This window comes from Paralichthys olivaceus, chromosome 10 (genome assembly GCF_024713975.1).
Source record: "Paralichthys olivaceus isolate ysfri-2021 chromosome 10, ASM2471397v2, whole genome shotgun sequence".
In the NCBI taxonomy this organism is placed as follows: domain Eukaryota; kingdom Metazoa; phylum Chordata; class Actinopteri; order Pleuronectiformes; family Paralichthyidae; genus Paralichthys; species Paralichthys olivaceus.
The window spans coordinates 444,713-467,857 of record NC_091102.1 but is presented as its reverse complement, the minus strand read 5'-3'; the positions used below and the strand labels follow the sequence as shown (position 1 = coordinate 467,857).

Here is a 23,145-nt window from a genome sequence, read left to right as displayed (position 1 = left end):
TCATGTTCACTGAGTCACAGCTTGGATCACAGCGAGCCGCTCGGACAGAGGTGAAACAGAAATCTGGTCAAACTGCTCCTGTCCCGCTCGGCCTGCTCCTCACGTGTGACAGAGACCTGCTGTTTGCCATGTATGACGTCATTAACTTCACATGTTCTTACCTTTGACTTCCTGCTCAATCTTGGCTTCGATCTGCTCTCTCACATGAGTCACTGTGAAGGAGAGAGAGAAGACTTCACTCACTGAGACACTGGACTTCCACATTCAAAGTTATTTACCTTCAAACTATCGTTGCTCATAAAGTTTCAAAGCCAAAGCTCAAAGTTTATTCTAGAACCTGGAAACAAGACAAAGTGAACTGAACTAAAGTCTTACTCCTCGTTTCATGAGTAGATTGTGTTGTAAGTATGTGAACATGATGAAGAATGAAGACGACACCAACATGTGAGCCAACTCCATAATAAAACACAAACCATGAGAGACAGTGGAAAGCAGAAGAAACCCGGTAAATTGTCCGGGCTTTTTTTAAATCGTCAAGAGTGAACATTCTCGCTTGTGTAACAATTCTCATCTTAACTTATTCTGTTACTAAAGTTACGTCTCTAACATGTATATTTGTTGAAATGTATTCTTCAGACCAACGAGAACTTTGTTTCACACAACAAACAAACGAGTCGGGGTTTCCTGGAGGGAGGAAGTTATTACACATGTGAGTTTCCTGAGCAGGAGAAAAGACGAGGGTGAGGAGGAGTTTGTCCCTGTGCACAGTGATGATGAGGAGGAGGAGGAGGAGGAGGAGGAGGAGGAGCAGGAGGGGTGTCTCAGTGGAACAGTGCAGTTAGTCTGAGGGATGTCCCGTCCTTTTTTTTTAAACACTGAGAAAAGTTAGAATTATTTGAAAAAGTCTGTTTTAAATTCAGTCTTTCCTGGTTGAACAGAGATTCTACAGATTTTTAACAAAGTCTAAAATGAAATGTTGTCATGAACTAGTTTGGGACGTCCCCCTCAGGACATGTTTGAGTTAATCTCACAGGAGGAAGAACGAGTGACGTCAGAGGGAATCTGGCAAGGCCGAGGAACCACAGGTTACCTTCTTCTTCTGTGGTAATGGTGAGGGTGGCCGAGCACGCCGCCTCTCCAGAGATATTGGCCGCCCTGCAGGTGTACTGTCCGGCGTGCTCAGAAAAGGCGTCGACGATGATGAGTGTGGCGGTGTTCGTCACCTCGTCGAAGTGGAACACCACATTCTTAGTGGGCCAGACTGGCTGCCGGTTGTGGAACCAGCTTATCTCTGGCTTCGGCGTGCCGGACACACATGCATGGAAGCGGGCCACCTCGCCGTGCGGCACCGTGCAACTTGTGATTGGCTGGATGAAAACTGGCTTTTGACCAAGGGGGGGTTTCTTTAGACTGGTGAGGCGAGACGACACGTATGTCTCAGCTAGACTGTCCACCTTTTGTTTTTGTCCTGAAAGAAAGAAGTTTGTCCTCTGGTTTGTTCCATGTGTCTGATTAGATTCAACATTCATCCCAGTCAGTGTCGGCCATTTGAACCACAAACACACAAAGAGACAGAGAGCGGACTGTCGGGGGCCGGTGGTCGGATAATTAAGATAATCTGAGATTGTTCATTACGATGTAAACATGAAACTCGTCAGTGCAGTTTGTATTTCTACACAGGTATGTATATATGTATACACAGTGTTGAGCGTATTCATCTTCTGCTTTCATGACATTCAGTCGATGTCGTACGTTGACCTGCTGCTCATCGGGAGGATGATTCAGAAAGACGCTCTGATGTCACACATCTACAAACACGCGACACCTCACAACTCCGTGTGGAGAATGTTACAGTCGACCTCGGCCGCTCCCCCTATCAACAACAGCTTCTATATGGAGGAAACAGACTGACCGTCCAGTGTGAGGATGGCGGAGCAGGAGACAGTGCCGGCACTGTTCGTGGCCACGCAGCTGTACTCGCCCTCGTCCTCTGGGTACACCCTGGAGACCTCCAGCTGACAGCTGTCGTCAAACAGAGACATCCTGAAGAAGTCTGACTGCTTGATCTCCTTCTCCCTGTGGAACCAGGTGATCTTCACATCTGGACGGAGGACAAAGACAGGTTATGGTGAGCGCTGTGATGGGGGAGATAACGGAGGTGACGGAAGTGTTTAGTTTTCTTACCATCTCCACGGACTCTGCACTGGAAGCGAGCCGGTTCTCCCTCACAAGCTGAGGTGTTGGCGATGGGTGAAATGACGACAGGCGGAGCAACAGGAGCGGCGGAGTCCGGAGACACCACTTCTGAAACTAAGACGCACACAAACCTGCATCTTCACATGTCCTGTCTGAAACATTTCCTTTGTCTTTGTCCAACATGTGTAACGTCCTACCTTCCACGTTGAGCGCTGCAGTGCTCGTGGCAGTACCATAGTCGTTCTTTGCTTCACAGTTGTAGACGGCGGTGTCCTCGGGGAAGACCTCGATCAGCAGCAGCGTGTGCTCGTCGCCGTCGTGAAGGAACTTGCACTTGAAGCCCGGAGACAGGGCCTGGGAGTTTTTATACCAGAAGACCTGAGGCTGAGGAACGCCGCTCACCTTCACGGAGAAGCGAGCCGGTTTACCAGCTTCTAACGACTGAGGCTCCATGTGGCGAAGGATCTGCGGAGGCTCTGGGACTGAACGAAGCACGAAACAAACAGTCGGTCATCTGCTTGAAATATGATCCTTTCATGGTATTCACCTCCCTGCCTCACTTACTGTTGACCCGGAGGTGCATGGTGCTCCTGTTTTTGCCGGCGATGAAGATGTACTCCCCGGCGTCACTCCTGTAGGTCTCAGAGATGGTGAGGCGGTGCAGCTTTCTGATGGCCACATAGTTGAACCGTTCCTCCACAGAGACTTGGATCTCCACCCCGTTCCTCAGCCAGCGACCCTCCACATCGTCCTCGTTCACCTCAAACTCGAAGGTCGCTCGTTGTTTCTCCAGAACCTTGGACAGAGGAAGGAAGGTTTCAGATTTACATGATTCATACATCACATGACTCCAAAATGTACCCATGAACCTTTGCTCTTAATCAAAGTAGCTGTCTCACTGTAATTTCCCGCTCGGCAGGTTCAGAGATCCGGATGTCGCGACCCTCGACTGTGAGCTGAGCTTTGGAGACACTCGACCCAGCCACCACTGAATACACTCCAGCATCGGACATGCGAACCGTCTGGATCATCAGACGGTGAACGTACTTTTCTGCTGTCACGATGTACCTGAGACACAGCAGCTCATTTATTAACCACTAATAAAGAGCAGCAGACGTCAGCAGCAGGGTCAGTAAAAGTACGACAGTGTTGGTGAAAACGTACCGTTCCTCCGACAGGTCCAGCTCCTGACCGTCCTTCATCCACATCACCTGGATGTTTGGCTCCGTAACCTCACATTCAAATATCGCCTTTTTCTTCTCTGTGATCTTTATGTCCTTGATCTTCTTGGTGAATTCAATCACTCGGGCTGAAAACAACGGAAAACATTGAGCTCAGAGCGTTGACATGATCACAGGCTGGATTTCAGACATCGTGCTAAATGAGCTTGAGATCAACTTCTGTTTGGTATTATTATGTTTTTGGTATTTCCAGATGCTTGAGCTCATGAAACATGCATCGGTTACCTTCCACAAACAGATTTGCGGCGGAGGCAGCTGAGCCGGCCACAAACTGGTACTCTCCTCCGTCTCCGAAGTGAACATTTCGGATGGTGAGCGAGTGCGTGAGCTGCCGACTGCGGACCTGACATCTGTCCGACGACTTGACCTCCACGCCGTTCTTCAGCCATTTGTAGGTGATGCCCTCGTAGTTGACGGTGACCTCGAAGGTGATGGTGTCTCTTTCCTGAGCGTTCAGGTCTTTCATCATGGATGTGATCATGATGGCTGGAGAAGAACAAATGTCAGGTCAAACACAAAATGTTGTTCTTTTACTGCTTTGAATTGTTTTTAAATTAGAAAATAGTAAATTTCACACAATCCTGACAAAACATTTCAACTTGTCACATATTCCAACTTTCATGTGCTCAGGAAAGGTTTGGACGTTATTGTGACGTGACATGACTGGATTTGATTTGAACATGTTCTCACGGGTAACGGTGAGCGTGGCGGACACTCGATCGTTGCCGCAGACGAAGGTGTACTCTGCGGAGTCGTTCCTGCTGGTGTTCATGATCTTCAGCTGGTGAAGTTTTCCTTGAACCACGATCCTGAACTTCTCGCTCATCTCGATCTCCACGCCGTCCTTCAGCCACGTGGACGGGACGTTGAAGTGAGAAACTTCACACTCGAACGTGGCCACCTGAGTCTCTGGCACCTGCACGCTCTTCATGGGTTTGGTGACTTTCAGAGCTGCAGCAACATATCGAGCATTTGTTATGGTTGTAGCTGAGCAGCAAATTCTCCCAATAATGTAATTTGCACAAATAAGCAAAACAGTTTTTAATGACATGGAACAAAAATAAATGACATACATTTATTAAAACATTCAATCTTTTTTACAGTCTCTTTACAATGAATTTGTAAAACTAGAAACATCTATTTATATACAAATACAAATCTATTGTTTTATTTTAGTTTAAACCTTTTACTCTGAATTGTTCACATTTTGAAGTTGTAAAATATGAATTCATGAATTAATTAACGTTCAAATTAATGTCAATCTACAATAATTCAACAAATTTGTTCTTCTACTAAATTTGTAATTGCACAAATCTTCAATGCATTTTTAAATGTGGGTTACTGAGAGGTTTCATCGTGTAGAGCAGTTCATATTAAAACGTTACGTACCCTCCACAGTGAGGGTGGCGCTGCACTGCAGGTGTCCCACCACAGCACTGTACTCTCCTGCATCGCTGGGGTTTACGTTCTGCACAATCAGTTTGTGAGCTTTTCTCTCCGACAGAACTTTACACTTGCTGCTCGACTTCAGCTCTACACCTTTAAACATCCACCTGACGGGGATGTTGTCATGTGACAGGCTCATTTCAAAGGAGGCAGTGCCGTCCAACAATGATGTCACGTCCTTCATCTTCTTAACAATCTTGATCGCTGCAGACAAAAGGTTTTAAAAGTTAAAATATGAAAATGCTCAATATTTGAAGCTAAAGATATTTGATATTATCAGTATAGTAATGTGCATGTGTGTAATGATTAGTGTTAGAATGTGAAATTATGGATAGCTCATATTTTATTTCTTCTTTAACACTATTGTAAATATAATATCAGAAATAATTTGTTACCAGTCAAAGACAAATACGAACGATCCGTTTAAACTCTCACAGAACATCAGTGATACTCACTCTCCACGTTGAGCCTGGCATTGGCCGACAGTTTTCCCAGTTTAAAGGAATAAACGCACTCGTCCTGTGAGTTGCAGTTCTTCACCCTCAGGGTTTGGACCATGCCGTCTGACGTGATCTCGTGCTTGTCGCTGCTCTGCAGCTCCACACCGTTCTTGATCCACTGGGATCCCTTCACGTCTGGGTGGGTGAGCTCCAGCGTGAACACCGCCTCCTGGGTTTCTGTCACCGTCTGGTTTCTGAGGGTTTTCTTGATCTTCACAGCTAAAAGACGGAAACAAACAAGTATGAGAAACCTTATGATAAAAACAAGAATATAGTGATGATACTAATCAATAACTGCTTTATTCTTTTCATTATGTGTTATTATCATTGAAACACCAACAAATGTAATAACACCGACACTGAACACTGCACTTACCCTCCACCCTGAGGTTGGCAGTGGTTTTGGAGTTGGCCACCTGGTAGGTGTACTCCCCGATGTCCTGCGGTCTGGTAATGACGATGACCAGGCGCCTGATGGCTCCGTTCACCTCGCTCACCACATTCTCATTGAAGTCCACAGAATGACCCTCCTTCAGCCACTTCCCCTCAGCGTTGGCGTTGGCGACTTCACACTCCAGCTCAGCTGTCTGAGACTCCGCCACTGTCACGTCCTGAAGCGGCCGTGTGATGGCACCACCTGGTGGCAGAATAAGAAAGCTGATAACTTGATGATTCCGAGGCAGCAGAGAGGCTCCATCAAAGATCTGATGATGTGTCACTAGTAATTCAGTGAATAAGGTGGTAAAGTCCTCCGGTTGAGACATACCTGAGACAGACAGCTTGGCACTGGACATCTTTTCACCAGCGTGGAACGTGTACTGGCCCTCCTCGTCTTTCATGGCATCGATGACAGTCAGAGAGTGAGCTTTGTCCTTGGAGTCCATCTTGTGTTTGGGTCCAGGTTTGAGTTGCTGGTTCCTGAACATCCAGACTGGGTCGATACCAGGGTGAGATACTTCAACGTTAAAAGTGACGTTCTGGGACTCAGAGCAGACTTTGTCCTCCATGTGCTTCACAATCTGAACCTCTGTAATAACAACAACATGGTCGGTACAGGAAGGTGGAAATTCAACTGTGACCAGAGGAAAATAAAATCACTCTTACGTTCGACAGTTAGGTTGCAGCTGGTGTCAACTTTGCCAACCACCAGTTTGTAGTGTCCTTGATCAGTGGCGTAGGTCCTGCTGAAGACCAGACGCTGCTTGGCTCCCTTTGCCACCGTCTGGATTCTGTCACTGGGCGTCAGCAGTTTGTCGTTGTGGTACCATTTGACTGAGCTTATATCTTGAGCAGATATCTTGGCCTCCAAAACAGCTTTGGTGCCCTCAACGGAGGACATGTCCTTCAGAGGCACCACAATGTCAATGGCTGTGATCAGAGACGAAACATTATGATTAGAGACGTTCAAAGAGATGATTACAGTCGGATATCACTTCTGACACTAATTCTGACTCTTACTTTGGACACTGAGTTTGCCTGAGGTGGAGATGTCTTGTGCAGGAACCAAGAAAGAGTAGGAGGCAGCATCTTCTCTGTTGACGTTCTCCAACAGCAGCTTGTGAACCAGTTTGTCGATTACAATGTGGATGCGGTCCGAAGCAGAAATGGCCTGGCCGTTCTTCATCCAGGTTCCCTCAACGTTCTCCTGGGAGAACCTCACCTCCAGCTGAGCGATGTCACCCTCACAAACTGTGAGGTCGGTCAATGGCTGCATCAGGGTTACTGGGCGCACTAAAGGTGGAGACACATCATTGCAATCACATTATACAACAACTACAACATGTGCAGCTGATGACGAGGGAAAGACACAAGTTGAGTTGAACTTCTCTTACATTTCATCTTCAGTGAGGCACTGGTCCTCAGATCTCCACATACAAAAGTGTATTTTCCCTGGTCCTCTTTCCTGACATCCTTGACAGACAAGGTGTGTCTCCCTCTGCGGGAGGACATTAGGTATTTCCTGCTGGAAGAGAGCTCCTTGTCTTTGAAGAACCAGCTGCCTTCAGCGTCCTCACGAGAAAGCTCAACCTCAAACTCTCCAGCGTAGGTCTCTGGTACCTCAATGTTCTCCAAGTGTTTGATGAGCTCCAGGGCAGCGCCTGGATACAAAACGACATCAAGAGCTATTATCTACCAATCCACCAAAATAAGAGCAAGTAAAACGGCAGATGGGAAGAGATTACCTTCAACAATGAGTCTTGCACTTGTCCTGATGTTTTCATCATCTATCATCACACAGGTGTATTCTGCATCATCCCTCATTTCAACCATCAGCACAGACAGGAAATGAACCTTTCTGTCCGAGTGCATTCTGTATTTGTCTCCGGAGAAGATCTCCATGTTGTTCTTAAGCCACTTGACTTTGACAAAAGGTTCGTTAGTTTCACACTCAAAGGTGACCATCGTGTCCTTCTCATTGGCACTGGTGTCTGTCAGGTTCTGGGTAAAGTTAATCGCCACCTTGGCTGTAAAGAGAAAAAATTAGATATGTTTGAAATAAAATAAAGAAAATGACAAAGTTATGGAAGAAGTGTAAAGTGACATAATTACCTTGCACAAGCAAAAAGGCGTGGCTTGAAGATTCCCCAGCAACATTAATGGCTTTAACCATGATGCTAGCAGAATCCTCGACTGTGACGTCTCTGATCACCAGTTCACACACATGATCCTCAGGCCAGTACCAGTAAATACGGTCTGACTTTTCCAGCTGAATGCCATTCTTGAACCACTGGCACTCAGGTTCTGGTCTGCCCACGACTCTGAGTCGGAAACGAACCTCATCCATTGGAGCAACGGTCTTGCTGGCGATGCGTTCCAGGATCCTGGGAGCCTCCATGCTAGGGGAGAGCTGGACCCTCTCTGGTTTGATTGTGGGGATGGTGACTGTGCCCTGTTCCTCCAGCCTCTTCCGCTCAGCCTCCTCCTTCTCTTTCAAGTGATGAAGCAGGTCCTCCTTGGTCTTCTTCAGTAGATCCTCATAAGACTCGTCTCTCCTACGAGACTTAAACTCCACAGCAGAGATTGACTCGTAGAAACCTTCCTCTGTCCTACGCTTGAACTTACTTTTTAGCTCTTCCGATTCCTCTGAGGTTTTCTCATGGGTGATTCTCTGTGTCTTACGAAGCTTAACAACTTCCCTGTCCTGTGCAGCATCACCAGGTTGGTCAACCTTCATAACATCAAATGCAATTCTTCCAGGTTCATGTGAAGCCTCGGCAGCCCTCTGTTCGGGAGCACGACGCAGGACAGATCTAAAGTCCTCTTTCTGTTGGATCTCCAGCTTCACAGTGTGCTCAGTTGTGCCCAAAGGATTGTCTGCAACCACCCTGACCTCTCCTGAGTCATATGACTTGATGTCAACAATCTCCAAATAGTAAATACCATCATAACGAAGTCTGTATCTTTTGCTTTTGCGGATAAGTTGTCCGTTAAGGTACCAGTTAACTTTAGGTGCTGGATAACCGGTCACCCTGCAACGGAATCGAGCAATGTCGCCTTCAAGCACTCTGGCTGGTTCAGGGAGAAGGACAATCTCAGGTTTCATTTTCTCAGTTTCTTCATCAGCAGTGACTCCATAGGGTCCTCCCTGATGAGCTTGGCGCTCCATCTCATCCATTCTGTAAGCTCCCTTCCTGCCTTCAGGAAGCTGACTTTCCTCAACGAGACCCTTCTCATCCTTGACGATCAGGGTGGCCGAGGTCTGGTCGACTCCGAACTTGTTTGTGGCTCTGCAAGTGATGACACCGCTGTCTCTAGCATAAGCAACTTCGTAGTCAAGGCTGCAGTAGCCAAATTCATTGACCATGCGCAACCTGTTAGCAGCAGCCAGGGGTTTGCCATCGTGCAGCCACTCCACTAGCATGGTGGGGTCACCAATAGGAGTCAGTCTGCACTCAAAATGAGCAGGGCCGAAACGCTTCATTCTGATAGAGGTCAGCTTTTTCTTGAACAGTGGTTTCTGCTGCTTCTCTTTGTCGTAAAGGTCGCCCTCCTCCCACTGCTCTTGGCCATATCGCAGATGAAGGGGCTCCAACTCTGGAGCTGCAATCTCCTTAGCCTTGTACGTTCCTTTGGTAACAATGAGCTTCCTCTCAGCTTGAGGGGCAGTGAAGTCCACCTCCACATTGACTCTGCAGCGAGTGGTGTCTCTACCAGCCTTGTTGATGGCAGTAGCTGTGTACCAGGCGCTGTCTGTGCCTGAAGCAGATGGGATCTGGAATTTGGCCTCTCCTCTGGTTCCTTCGATCCTGAAATACATCATCATTCAAATATATTGATCAGCACATTTTATTCACTACTCTCACGACTCAGAAAATCATTCACAGCTAAAATTGAAGATACATACTTGATGTGTGGGTGCTTGTGTGGTGAGATGATGTCACTGTTTTTCAGCCAGACAATATCAGGCAGAGGGTTTCCAATGGCTTTAACAGCCAGTTCAACCAGAGTGCCCTGTTTGACTGTGATGTTTTTCAGCTTGTCGACAAACTGAGGGCGAGCTAGACTTTCTCGAGCTGTGGATGTGAGACACAGAACAGGATTTATTAACAGATATGTCCTTCAAAGCTGAAGAACGTCATCTGATCCCCTATGATGAATCTGTGAAGCAGACTTACCGTCAACAGTAAGATTTACAGAAACAGAAGTTCGACCAGCTCTGTTCTGAGCAATAACTGTCCATTCTCCAGAATCTTTTGGCATGGCAGGGACAATGATCAGGGATTGGATACCGTCTTCTTTAATCACGATCTTGTGGGTGTAGTCATTAACCACTTGTTGTCCTGGGAAAAAGATAAATGGTTTTACAAAAGGCAGAAGTAACAGATAAAGGGGCATTTCTGGAATATGTTGAAATCTGTTTTTCTCACCATTGTGGAACCAGTAGGTGTCGGGCATGGGTCTGCCAACAACCTTCAAGTCAAATCTGGCAGTTTGCCCCTCAGAGCATTTTATTGAGGATGGTTTCATAACAAACACAGGTTTGTAGAGTCTTTCCAGTTGAGCCTCATCTGTCTCATCGAGACGGCGGGCGGGAGAACGGCTGGGAGAGCGACCCGGTGAGCGGCTCAGAGAACGAGGAGAGGTGGACCTAAGAAAAAGGTCGGGTTTTCAGATTGAACGATCTGACAGAAGTCTAATTTATTGTGAATGTCAGTAGTATCTTATAAATACATAACTTTTTAAATCAGTATGTTTTTGTGGAAAATATCTGGCTCTTTAGCTGCTAATTGTCCAGTTAGAGACTCAGAGACTGACCTGATCCTCTGCATTGCTGGCTGTGGTGTGTATCTCTGAGGTGTTACAGCTCCGGACGGCTCCACATAGAGTTTCCCAGAGCTGATGGCATTTCCCTTCATGTTGGTGGCGAAGGCGGTGTACACGCCCTCATCCTCAGGCAGCACCACCGGCAGGCGCAGGCTGGCTCTCCCATCCTGAAGAACCTCCATCTGGTAACGGCCACCAGGCCTGATGCGCTGGCCGTCTTTGTACCAAACGATCTGGTAACAGGCAAAGGATAATTTTATGTATCATCATAAATTCTCTGGTAATTTATCAGTTACCACGTAGGTTTTTCAAACTTTTTTATTAGTAAAATCATCATTTTTAAACAAAGGAACCCTAATCTGATATTAGACAATAATAAAATTGCTCGTTGTTGGCAACATATTCAACTCAGCACCTTTGGCAGCGGTTTTCCAGCCATCTTGCAGTGAAAAGTGACGCCCATTCCCTCCACAATTCTGTAGTTTTTGACTGGAGTGTCGAAGGCCGGTAGCATTGCTTCTTCCTCTGCTACAGTCACCACCAGCTCTCCGTCCTCCGTCACCAGCTCACTGTAGGTGATCCTCATGATACGCAATTCAATCTCGTGAATAATCCTCTCTTCAAACGCTGAAACGAGGAATTCCTGCAGGAAGAAGTTTAACATTAAATACGAGCTGTGGTGACACTTCTCTTGTTATCACAGAACGATGAATCTTTAGAGAGAACGTACTGTTTCTGAGACAAAGCTCATGGGGGTCGTCACCTTCCTCTGCTCCGTCTCGTATTGACTCACGACCACAGAGGGCTCCTGGACCACCGTCGTCGTCACTTCAGTTTTATATGTCACGTCAAGCTGCTTCATATAAGCGTCATATTCCTCTGCAAACATAGATGAAAAAAAAACACTGAGCCTCTGGTCCAACAAAGATTCTATTAATATGAAATATCTTCTAGAGTCAGGCGGTCAAAAAGCCTTGGATGGAGAAAAAAGAGGATGCTGATACCTTCCTCCAGCAGACCGGCGGAGGCCGAGGCTTCTCCATGAGAATTCTTGGCAAAGATGGAGTATTCTCCAGCATCATCAGCAAAGGTCATGGAGATCTCCAGTCTGCATTCTCCAGTCTCCTTCTTGTAGGCCACTTTGTATCTGATGGGAGAAATCAAAACCACAGTTATAGTTGTGATCAGGACGCGTCAGAGAGACAAGACATGAAATCTGACATTTCGGTGCAGGGTGGATTTGACTAGTCTCTCATTGCTCTGTTAAATCTAATAATAATGCATCTTATTTTTTTAATTGGCAGAGACACCTACCCTTGTTCATGAGCTAACGTTAGCAGCATCGACACTGCGACACTGACTTATCACCACATGACAAGATTTAAAGTTTCAACCAAATCCAAAGACATAAAAGTTGAGTTGCCACCCGACAATATGCATCATTATGTTAGCTCACATGAACATGAAGCTCCGTTAAACCACCTTCAAATAACCGACTCAGGACTGTAAATGAAAAGAACTCTTAGCTAATGTCGCTTCACTCAAACAAAGTCTTTGTTTGTCAGTTTGATTTAAAGTTAGATCTGAAACTAACAATCACTTATTAACAGAAGAGCAGAAAAATGAGAAGCTGAAACCACAAATTAGCTGTTTTCTTTAAAGTAATAAATGAATTGATTGTTAAAATATTTGCTCCTGTAAACTTTAGTTCTATTGAATGAGCTGTTTTAAAACTGAATTGAAAATACTCAACCTCTGTCACGAGACCAAACATGACCCATGAGCTGAGGCCTGGTGCTGAACCCAGGTTATGAAATGTTTTTTGTCTGAACAGAGGCTCAGTTCTGTACCTGTATCCAGTGGTGAGCGGCACGCCGCTCTTCTTCCAGATGATGTGAGGTTTGGGGTTTCCTCCGACTTGACATTGGAAGACGACACTTCCTCCCTCCACCAGCTTCTGAGCGCTGGGTTTCTTGATGAAGAAGGGAGCAGCAGACTCTCCTGTCGTCACCTCCACCACCATCTGTTCCTTTGTCTCTACAGCAACACTGACGAGAAGAATCATCTCCATCACAATCTACAGTCGCATTACTTTTTATTTACTGTATGAAGATATGATTTATACTCACATTTTCTGTTGTGTGACGCCAACTTCAGACACTGTCGTCTCCTCTCTACTCTCAATTTCTTCTGACACTGAAACAGAGAGTAAATGTTGATGACTTTATAAAACCTGAAGTTAACCTCTAAAGTTAAATTGATAATTAATTCAGACTTGAATCAGTCTCCAGAGAGATATGAGATGACAACGTTTTCGGGGGGGGGGCATTATTACCTTTGACGAGCAGGTAGCAGGAGGTGCTGACAGTTCCTGCCTCGCTGGTGGCGGTGCAGGTGAAGCGGCCGCTGTCTTCAGCGAACGCCTCGCGGATCACCAGCCGGGCGAATCCACTCTTGTAGCTGATCTGGAAATCGATGGAGCTCTCAATCTTGAAGTCCTCTCTGAACCACATGACGGCAGGAGCGGGCTGGCCGCTGATCTGACACTCCAGGGTCACGGACTCGCCCTCTGTCACGGTCACATTCTTCAGACCCTGAACACAAGGCGGCGACACAGACAGCGACACTTCAGAGAAGTACTCAGATATTTCATTAAAGTAAAAGGAAAAAAAGAAAAGGTAGTTCACATATAAAAAGTTCAGTGATCGTTTTATCAGGTGGTCGTTTCAAATGTCATCACTTTCAGCATCAATAACATAAACAAATATTATTTGACAGAATCAACAATGCAGAGAAGATGTGGCTCCATGTTTATATTTTACATGTGTTTGTATTTATGGTTATTAATAATAAAGTGTGAGGTTTAACTCATTTCTCTGTGATAAAGATCTAATGAAAGTTCATTGATCAGATCATTAATCCTGAGCCATCAATGCTTCAGCCACGTTACAGTTGGAGCTGATTTCAATTACCGTGGTAACAAGCACAATATAAAACTATACAGTACAATATTTTCTGCAGAAATGTAGAAGTAACAGAGAATAGAAATACTCAAGTACTTTGCTTGTATAAATAAACTTTCCACCACTGGAAGCTAATTTTCTTCATTGTGTATAAATGTGCTGATCACAGAGATATGATCACAGTTACCGTGTCGTAATAAACTGATGACTGAAATAGTTCAGACCAAAGTGAGCGACTGGCCGACACGTGTTCACGCTGCTGAATTACACCACGCTGATCGACAGTAGATTTATTTTGAAGGAAGGAGACAGGAAGTGGACAGTGAAGCTTACTTACAGCAACAAGAGCAGGCGGGACGACGGGCTCCTGAGCTCTGGTGGGAACCGCAGCCGCCTCCTGAGGAAAAACAACAACACGAGTCAGACGCCATGGAACCAGCGAGCGTTCGTCAGCAGAGGCATTCTGTGGATATGAAGGGGGGGGGGTTAAAACCCTGCAGAGGATGGAGAGGTCAACAGGTGAAGAAGAGGAAGAAGAGGAAGAGGATTCTTTATGAGGGCAGCGTGTGATTGGCTGCAGTGAGGGGGGGAGGGGGGGCGCAGGTGACAGTCCACATGGGTTAAAATGGAGGAAGTGAAGAAAGGATGACATCATAGGAGGCGTCAGACCAACCTGAGGCTCCCAGTCCTCAAACTCCTCCTCGCTGACTGTGTAAGCCCCGCCCACCTCAACCTGACTGTGAAATCTGATGTCTTTGAACGGTGGGGGGAGGGGCTCCGTTGTCACTCGCACGTCCACCGCTCTGCGAGACGGGCTGGGAGACTTGACGGGCCTGATGATGTGTCTGTGGGGGGTGGGGGAGGAGAACTCTTTCTGCAGCGTGGCGATGGCGGAGCCGGCGATAGACACCTGACCGAGTCAACGACAACAGCATTAACCATCGTCACAAACAAACGTTCACGATGAAGGAAGCGTGTTGAGTTAGTCGCAGCAGGGTCGTCCACACACGTCTGGAGACTGTAAGGCCACGCCCCTTCTAACCCTTTGTGAGTGGAATGATAAATGTGACGTCTGCTGCTTCACATGATCTTTATTTCAAATCCTTTTGTCTTCAGCTTCATCGCTTTCACTTCTCTAGTTTTACTTGTGTCCCCGTTCCTGGAAGTAAAAGTTAGAATTCTGTGAACGTCTGTGAAAAGTTGGATTTATATCTTTTTGTCGTGTTTGGCGTTTCCTGTTCTCTCAGAGTGTTGAGACACTGCTGTGGGGGGGGGGGTGCACGATGAGAGGTTTTAGGATGAGGTGATGTTGTGAGGAGCATCACAAACCAGTGTGTTACCGTGTGTGTGTGTTAAGGATGAAATGGAGGGAGGAAGGTGACGGTGGGCGGGCCAGCAGCGCCGCTCCTTACCTCAGGACTCTGTTCATGTTTGGGGACAGAAACTTTAGAAACTGTGAAATGAGGAACAGGGGACAGGGACACACCGGTGTCCACGAGGGGGGAGAGTTCTGTTGTTCTCTGAATCTGGAGCAACAGAGTTAATTGAAGTGTTAAAGATCTCAGACTCAGATGAGGATTTAAATCAGATATCATGACAACAGTTTACTCCTCGGACCTGTGAGACCTGGACTCTGTGCTGCTCTGACGTCACAGTGACAGGTGGCGGTGCTTCAGCAGCCGCTGATATCACCGAGACTATTTGTGTCTCTGCAACCGCCTGTTGCTTTGTCTCCACTTCCACTTTCTCCTCCTCCTCTTCAGCCCGACTGCCCTCAGCATGCACAGGCTGGCGGACACGAGCGAGGTCAACGGCGGCCACCACCGTGGCCACCGCCCCGGCTTTTTTCCCTCCCTCAGCCTGAGGACACATCAAGCAGCACATAGATCTCAGGACATCCATGGACAGCGGTGAGACACTCGAACAAAGAAACCCAGAGATTATTGATGAAACAAGCAGCAGCTCTGTCGCCATGACAACAGGCATCACAACATCACAGAGACACACGCAGAGAAGAAGCAGATGTTTTCTGAAGACGAGAGAAAGACTGAAAAAAAAATTCTCCTTTATGGTGAAAAACAAAAGTTGTGTCAAACCTGCAGGGAAACTTTAATTTAGTTCATCAGTTCACATTTATTCGTGCTGCTTCAAACAGACTCTCACCTCTCTGGTGGCGCTGACCTGCTGCTCCCAGTGTTTCTCCATGTGCAGCTGGGTGGCGCTGCTGACGCTGCTGACACCGCTCACACTGGTCATACTGGTCATACTGGTCATACCGCTCACACCGGTCACACCGGTCACACCGGTCATACCGGTCATACTGGTCATACCAGTCATACCGGTCACACCGGTCATACTGGTACCGGTCATACCAGTCATACCGGTACCGGTCATGCCGGTCATACTGGTGTAGGCAGCCTCAGACACATAGCCTCCTTGTTTCCAGGGAGGCAGAACCTCTGCAGCGGTGGCCAACTAAGAGAAGAGGCACAAAAAGTTAGTGAGAGTATGTCTCCGTCCAAGCAGCAGGGGGAGCTAATGTTCCTGTCAGGAGACATCAAACCCCTGCAGAAGAAGAGAAGACAGAAAGACGAAGCGCCAGTCAAACCCTCAGAGGGTAAAAAACAGGGTGGAGGCTCTGATGTTTTTATCTTGTTCAAATTCTTTTTTCAATAAGCGTAAAAACATTGACCGATTTTAAACCGCGTGTTTCTGTGACACCGGACGTTTAGGATCCGAGTCCACAGGCGTCTGTCTCCGTCCAGGAAATGGATTGAAGTAAACATGTCCCTATTTATATTCCTATCAATTTAGAGAAATGCCAAAGAAGCACAATAAGGAGGTTTGACTCAAGCCTTCTTCTTTTAGAACCAGAGGAGCGATAAGATAACGGACATGATGACGTGATGACGACAGGCTGTTCTAAGAAGCACAATAATAACTTTCCCCTCACTCACTAAAGAAATACGACAAAAAAGCGAGTTGATCTGTGAAACCAGCTGAAGCTGCTGGAGGACGTGAACAGATGATGATGCTCTCACCTGTTTCCTGGTCATTAAGGGCGACTTGACGGGTCTGATGGGGGAGACCGACAGTCTGGCCGACGGAGACATGGATCTGCAGACGACACACAAGTTGTAAAACGTGAACTGGTCTCAGATGATTTTTCACATCAACATGTGTCACAGCCTCGGTCGTACCTGACAGGTGCGGGCGTCGGCCCCTTCACGTGTCTGACTGGTGAAGGCGACTGCTGACGTCCTCCTGTCACCTTGGAAACAAGGGACGGCGGGGACTTGGAGGTGGGTTTGGGGGGAACCCGCGGGGGGGTTTTATGAGCCAAATGCTGAGTCATCATTCCTCCTTCAACTTGCATCTCCATCATGGCGGTGGCCTGGAAACTCGCCTCCATCTTCTGAAGAGGGAAATATACACAGACATGTATTTTATATCATATGTTCATATTTCTAAAATGGTTTGAATAAGAATTTGTGTTTTTAACAAAGATTCTTGAATTAACTTCACAACAAACAATAACTTCAGAGTAGACTTCAATATTCTCCATAAACACAAATGTAAGATAGAAGTCCAGACCTGTGGTCACTTTACATGAACATCAGGTTTTACTGAACAATCTTTTCCACCAACATGAAACTGCTTCTGTTCTGGTTTGATTTTGAAACCGAGCGTTTCCACCAAAATAAACTGGTTGAAAAGTGAAACTGTGGCGAGAAGAAGAAAGTCAGACTCTGAAAGACACGATGATCAGTGTGATCCACCGTCTTCTGTCTTCTCACACCTCTTTGATTGGTTCCTCTAAAACCTCTGGACACATGAGTTCACTGAACAAAACCAGTTCATCTCCCAGAATTCACCTGGTGGAGAAGAGAGCATGTTGTGGAAGCTGTTGTATTTGTCTTTTATGTCTCACCCTCTGCACTCTGGTCTGGGAAGACGCCATCTGAGATGTGGACACAATCGTCTTGGTTTTCTTTATCGGTACAGCTTCTTCACCTGCAACACACACACACACACACACACACACACACACACACACACACACACAGGTTCAGGATCTCTAATACTCTCAGACACATTATCAAAAGATTCAAAGCTGAAGTTCTCACCTTGAACCAGCAGTTCAGCGGTGGATGTGGCTCGTCCGCTGCTGTTAGTGGCGGTCACAGAATACGTCCCAGAATCCTCTGGGAAGGCCTCAGCTATCAGCAGACTGTACAGGTCTCCCTCCTGGAGGATCCTGAAGTCAGCAGAGCTCTGGATCTCTGCTCCCTCTCTGTAGAACTTCACCACAGGTGTTGGGATACCTGTGACTCGGACGTCCAGTCTCACCTGGCTGCCCTGTCTCACTGTGGAGCTCTGAAGTCTCTGAAGGAAGTTTGGAGGCGCCGTCTCCGCTGAAAATACAAAATACATCTCGTCAGCCTGGTTTTAATGAGCTGTGGATTCACGAGAAAAAAAATTACAGCCACACATCCAAGAAATAACATTGAAGGGAAATAAAAAGGTGAGTGTGCACATATGAGACATCTAAGAATAATCAATTTTACTAATTATAATTATCAGATGACCAGTGTTCTGTAGTGACAAGATTTAAAAGGAGAAATGTTTGATTATTTGGATGTTTAACAAGAGGAAATCGTTACTAAACCCGATAACACAAGCAAATAATCACATTCATCTGTAGTTAATAAGTCTATGGGTAAAAAGCAATAATGTAAACTGAAAAGAAGAAGAAGTCCGAGGTACAAAAACTGTCGTCAGCACAGAAACGTAAACTCTAAATGAAGTATTAACAGTGACCAAGGTGACGTCTTCACACGTCTCACACTTCTAACACCTGGTTTTCATTTTACAATCTAAGAAAAGATTCTTCTTTACTTCCGTCATTTCAGCTTGATTCATTTCAAGGTTTATGTGATGATGCTCCCCACACACCAGGACTGAAAGATGCAAATGTGAACATGTGAGAATAAAGATGAACTAGAAACAACCTGAAGCTGGTTTATCATCATCTCACTGACGTGCAGATTTTTAACTGAGGACTTGGACATGAGATTCCTGCTGGTTCAGCTTCTTCATCTCTTAACAATCCAGAGACTCTGGACCAGCCGCTGACAGAAGCTCAAATTAGACTCAGACACACAGAGACTGTTTCCAGGCACAACTTCTACCCTTAACTTACCTTAGCTAGGATTTATATCTTAGGTAAGGGTCTCACCTGTGACCAGGAGTTCAATCTACCTGAGGTCTCACCTGTGACCAGGAGTTCAATCTACCTGAGGTCTCACCTGTGACCAGGAGTTCAAGCTACCTGAGGTCTCACCTGTGACCAGGAGTTCAAGCTACCTGAGGTCTCACCTGTGACCAGGAGTTCAATCTACCTGAGGTCTCGAGGTCTCACCTGTGACCAGGAGTCAAATCTACCTGAGGTCCCACCTGTGACCAGGAGTTCAATCTACCTGAGGTCTCACCTGTGACCAGGAGTCAAATCTACCTGAGGTCCCACCTGTGACCAGGAGTTCAATCTACCTGAGGTCTCACCTGTGACCAGGAGTCAAATCTACCTGAGGTCTCACCTGTGACCAGGAGTTCAATCTACCTGAGGTCTCACCTGTAACTAACAGCTCAGCTGTGCTTGTGGCTTGTCCAGCACCATTGGTGGCTCTGATGGAAAATCTTCCGCTGTGTGCGGCAGTCACAGCGGGGATCCTCAGAACAGCGCGGCCGTCGCTGAACGAGATCTGAACGCCGGGCAGAGCGGCAGCGGAAAGAACCTGGCCATCACGGAACCAGCTCACCTCAGGAACTGGAGAACCTGCAGAGAGAAGAAGCATTGAGAACCCACAGATCTGAGTCACAGGTAATTCCAGGACAGTTATTATCTTAGCACAAAGACTGGAAGCAGGGGGAAGTGTTAGCCTAGCTTATCATAAAGAAGAACAAGAACAGAGTTGACCTTCATACAAATAAAGCACTTATGGTAAATCCATCACCTCACAACGGGTGATGTTTACGTTAATCTGCAGGACAAGACTTTTATGAAAGATTAAATGAAATATGAAAGTTCTGGAATAAAACCACTCAGCTGAGTCAGGAAGTTTTTTCTTACCACTAACTTGAGCCTCGAACGTCGCGGCACTACCCTCAAGTGCCACGACGCTCTGCAGCGGCTGCGTGAATGTTGGCGCCTGTGTTGACATGATGGTCGGCACCCTGCGACGAGACAAGAGACAAGAAGACACACGGTGAAAAACACAGAACAGGAGACGACGTCACTGACTCGTTCATTATATCATGTTAATGTAAAAATGATTTAAGTAAAGTTTAAACACATTCACCCAGATTTAAAACTAATTTTATTCAAGTTCAATTAAAACTAGAATCTATTTTATTCCCACATTTAAAAAGGAATCAACTTAAACCTTTTCAATCTAAATCCCGTGTAAAAAAAACAACTGAGTCCAAAAACAATTTTACTGTTTTAATCTTTTCAGTTTCGAGGTGAACTGAAACCTGTGAAAACAAACTTCACATAATTCATCTCTGACGTAAGAGAAGATGTTTTATTCTTAATAAAACATTTCACACAGCATTTCTCGCTGTGACTGAAACCACAGAAGAAGAAGCGGTCAGAGGTTCGAGGTCAAAGATCCAGATCAATAAAACCTGTTCACGTTGGAAACACCTTCAAACGAACCAATCACCTGGAGGCGTGGCCTCGTCTGAGCCGGGTGACGTCAGTAACCACAGACACATGCTAATGTTGCTCATGAGCACTTCATCAGAGACGACCTCATCGCCTGTAACATGACCTGCTCATGATGTCATCACCCACGTACGACATCATGAGGCTGATTATAAAACAAAGAATGAAACTAATTCATATTTTAAAAATATTTTTCTATAAATCTGTTTAAAGCATTTTCTTTTAAAGATAAAATACTTTTTGAATGTATTTCAAAGATGTTCTCTTATTACAGGTATTAGTACATAATACACATAACTGATATTTAAAAATCACATATTAGAACTCTCTCCAGCTGTTTGTGTAAAATAAACCTGCACTGGTCCTTTAACCCTAACCCTGGTCCTTTAACCCTAACCCTGGTCCTTGTAAACAACATGAACTAAGAACAAAAGGTGAGGTCCTGGTTATTTGACCTTTGACCTTTGACCTGCTTGGGGGGGGGGGGGGGGGTCCAGGCTCTGCTGCGTCTGGTGATAAAACCAGCGACAGATTACAAAACCTGTTTCACCTCAAGGGTTAAAGGTTCAGTGTGTAGACGTTAGTGACATCTAGTGGCGAAGTAGCATGTGGCGGCTTCAGTTGTCACAGAGACTCTAAAGGTTCAGTTTGTCTGGACTACTGTGAAAAAACAGGTTCAGCAAACTCAAGGTTCATTTCAAAATAAATTCATCAGCAGCAGCTTTGTTTTAATTCCACTTCCTGTTTGGTGACCGAAGGTTCACAGAAGAACAGGAAACACTTTCATTTTGATTCACGCTGACGATTCTCTCGCACAGGTGAGTCTCACCTTTTTGAGACTTTCTGAAATTTGGAAATTATTATTTTTCAACCGATAAAAAAAATCTGAATTAATTTAATTCTCAGTTTTTCTGTCACTGGTTTAAACTGAATCAAAAATTCAGAATTTGAGCCAAAACACTTTCTACTTTCAAACACAGGAATGTTCGACATGGATTTCTCCTTCATTCGTTCGATCCGTCAGTTCCTCTGGATTTCACCTTCATCGGCTGATCAACTGCAGTTTCATTTAAAATGAGCCGATCAATAAATCATCGATTCAGCCGTTGATCTGTTCATTTATTCTTGTAGGAAAATGAGCAAATATCAGATTTTTCTCTTTTGAATGTTTTTTTGAAATTGTTTTGAAGAAACATTTCTTTTAAAGCATCTTAATTCTAAAATTAGATTTTGTTCTAAAAAGATGAATCGATTACACGAGTCACTGAGAGAAACTTTATCTCCATGTTTTGATGATTAATACAATTATTGATTTATTATATATAAAAACAGAACATCATTTTTTTATTAACATCATTAAAAAAAGTTTAAAGCTACTTGTGATCTTAGGTTTGTTTTTCTACCCCTTTAAGAAACTGATAGATTAAAATCCATTTGGGTGAAATCACTTAAATTTCTCCCTTAATTCTTCACTTATTACTGTTAAAACCAGACTCAGGACAAAGAAGCCCTTAACCTTAGGAACACGTCAGAGCATTGATAAATAACTGTTAATGTTAAAATGAATCATTTCAATCACTGAGTCATTTAAGAGAAAAGTCATGAAAGTTATTTTAAAGGGGTTTTGAAATTGAAATGAATCATCAACATGTTCACAAAGTGACAAAGCTTCATCTCAACTAAACCGACTCAAAGTGAGAAAAGTACTTTCACTCAAATCCAGTGAAATCATTTCATTCTTTTATATTTTTATTTCATATCTTTGAACTGAAACTGGTTCATCTGAGTTCATCAGCAACAGAAATAATAATAAAACATTTTCATAATCTGTTCCTTAGTTTTCTGAATATACTTTTAACTTTACTACAATCCTAAATACAGAAATGTATATTCTATCTCAGTATTTCAAATATCTTAATACTTTTACTGAAGAAATGAACTGAATATTTAAATATAACATCTTTTTTATTCATGTTTCTCATGATTCCTTTTCTCTGGTGGGTTTAAATCTTTTCTCATTAAAAAATAAAAGATTCCATGACGGCAATAAAACAACTTCATTATAACCTCATTTGTATTTCATCGTTTTTCATTTAATGTTTTTGATACTTGCTCATATTTATGAATCTTTTTTCCTTTTTAAAATTAAGTAAAAAACAAATTGTATTTTACAGAGAAAATCATAAAATGTGTGAACGTCACATTTCAGTCACTTGACACACACACGTTTGTACTTGTGTCTTAGTGAGGACACTCACTGGCAAAATACATTCCCTAACTCTAACTCTAACCTAACCTAAACCTAACTCTAACTCTAACTCTCTCTAACTCTAACTCTCTCTAACTCTAACTCTAACTCTAACTTTAACCTAAACTAAACCTAATTCTAACCCTAACTCTCTCTAACTCTAACTCTAACTCTCTCTAACTCTAGCTCTAGCTCTAACTTTAACCTAACCTAACTCTAACTCTCTCTCACTTTAGCTCTAGCTCTAGCTCTAACCATAACCAGGTCCTAACCCTCAGACGGACCCGTCAGACCGTCGTCACTCTGGGCTCTGTGTTTAAACTGGTCCTCACAAAGATATAAGTACAGGAACACACACACACGTCAGATCAAACTAGTGACTGAAGTTCCTCCTTCAAAGTAAAACAGCTGTTCACTCTTCTACAAAATAAAAGCCTCAGGGAGGTGTCAGACTCTCAGACGGAGATCTGTGTGGGGGGGGGGTGCGGGGGTTATTTAACACAGGACACCAAAAGCTAAAAATAATACCACCCACCCCCGCCGCCCCCCCCCCACACCT

The 23,145-nt window shown here is 45.0% G+C and overlaps 1 protein-coding gene across 1 annotated transcript in view; it reads right to left on the bottom strand.

The window, feature by feature from the left end:
• The window catches only part of ttn.2 (titin, tandem duplicate 2), a 183,126-nt gene that overhangs the window by 159,390 nt on the left and 591 nt on the right, over positions 1 to 23,145 (bottom strand). The window contains exons 2-40 of the mRNA XM_069532618.1: positions 19,742 to 19,845; positions 19,244 to 19,447; positions 17,739 to 18,026; positions 17,543 to 17,625; positions 16,812 to 17,026; positions 16,653 to 16,728; positions 15,775 to 16,086; positions 15,229 to 15,471; positions 15,024 to 15,137; positions 14,285 to 14,521; positions 13,949 to 14,008; positions 12,984 to 13,242; positions 12,778 to 12,844; positions 12,499 to 12,696; positions 11,653 to 11,795; positions 11,379 to 11,527; positions 11,064 to 11,291; positions 10,640 to 10,881; positions 10,252 to 10,472; positions 10,000 to 10,164; positions 9,729 to 9,897; positions 7,934 to 9,630; positions 7,567 to 7,848; positions 7,216 to 7,482; positions 6,842 to 7,114; positions 6,488 to 6,751; positions 6,150 to 6,410; positions 5,760 to 6,020; positions 5,339 to 5,602; positions 4,827 to 5,087; positions 4,128 to 4,388; positions 3,663 to 3,923; positions 3,361 to 3,505; positions 3,096 to 3,264; positions 2,761 to 2,992; positions 2,394 to 2,678; positions 2,185 to 2,310; positions 1,913 to 2,101; positions 162 to 212 (exon numbers count right to left, since the gene is read on the bottom strand). Coding sequence (XP_069388719.1) covers positions 162 to 212; positions 1,913 to 2,101; positions 2,185 to 2,310; positions 2,394 to 2,678; positions 2,761 to 2,992; positions 3,096 to 3,264; positions 3,361 to 3,505; positions 3,663 to 3,923; positions 4,128 to 4,388; positions 4,827 to 5,087; positions 5,339 to 5,602; positions 5,760 to 6,020; positions 6,150 to 6,410; positions 6,488 to 6,751; positions 6,842 to 7,114; positions 7,216 to 7,482; positions 7,567 to 7,848; positions 7,934 to 9,630; positions 9,729 to 9,897; positions 10,000 to 10,164; positions 10,252 to 10,472; positions 10,640 to 10,881; positions 11,064 to 11,291; positions 11,379 to 11,527; positions 11,653 to 11,795; positions 12,499 to 12,696; positions 12,778 to 12,844; positions 12,984 to 13,242; positions 13,949 to 14,008; positions 14,285 to 14,521; positions 15,024 to 15,137; positions 15,229 to 15,471; positions 15,775 to 16,086; positions 16,653 to 16,728; positions 16,812 to 17,026; positions 17,543 to 17,625; positions 17,739 to 18,026; positions 19,244 to 19,447; positions 19,742 to 19,832 — 9,313 coding nt within the window. The 5' untranslated portion in view covers positions 19,833 to 19,845. The remainder of the gene's footprint in view (positions 1 to 161; positions 213 to 1,912; positions 2,102 to 2,184; positions 2,311 to 2,393; positions 2,679 to 2,760; positions 2,993 to 3,095; positions 3,265 to 3,360; positions 3,506 to 3,662; positions 3,924 to 4,127; positions 4,389 to 4,826; positions 5,088 to 5,338; positions 5,603 to 5,759; positions 6,021 to 6,149; positions 6,411 to 6,487; positions 6,752 to 6,841; positions 7,115 to 7,215; positions 7,483 to 7,566; positions 7,849 to 7,933; positions 9,631 to 9,728; positions 9,898 to 9,999; positions 10,165 to 10,251; positions 10,473 to 10,639; positions 10,882 to 11,063; positions 11,292 to 11,378; positions 11,528 to 11,652; positions 11,796 to 12,498; positions 12,697 to 12,777; positions 12,845 to 12,983; positions 13,243 to 13,948; positions 14,009 to 14,284; positions 14,522 to 15,023; positions 15,138 to 15,228; positions 15,472 to 15,774; positions 16,087 to 16,652; positions 16,729 to 16,811; positions 17,027 to 17,542; positions 17,626 to 17,738; positions 18,027 to 19,243; positions 19,448 to 19,741; positions 19,846 to 23,145) is intronic.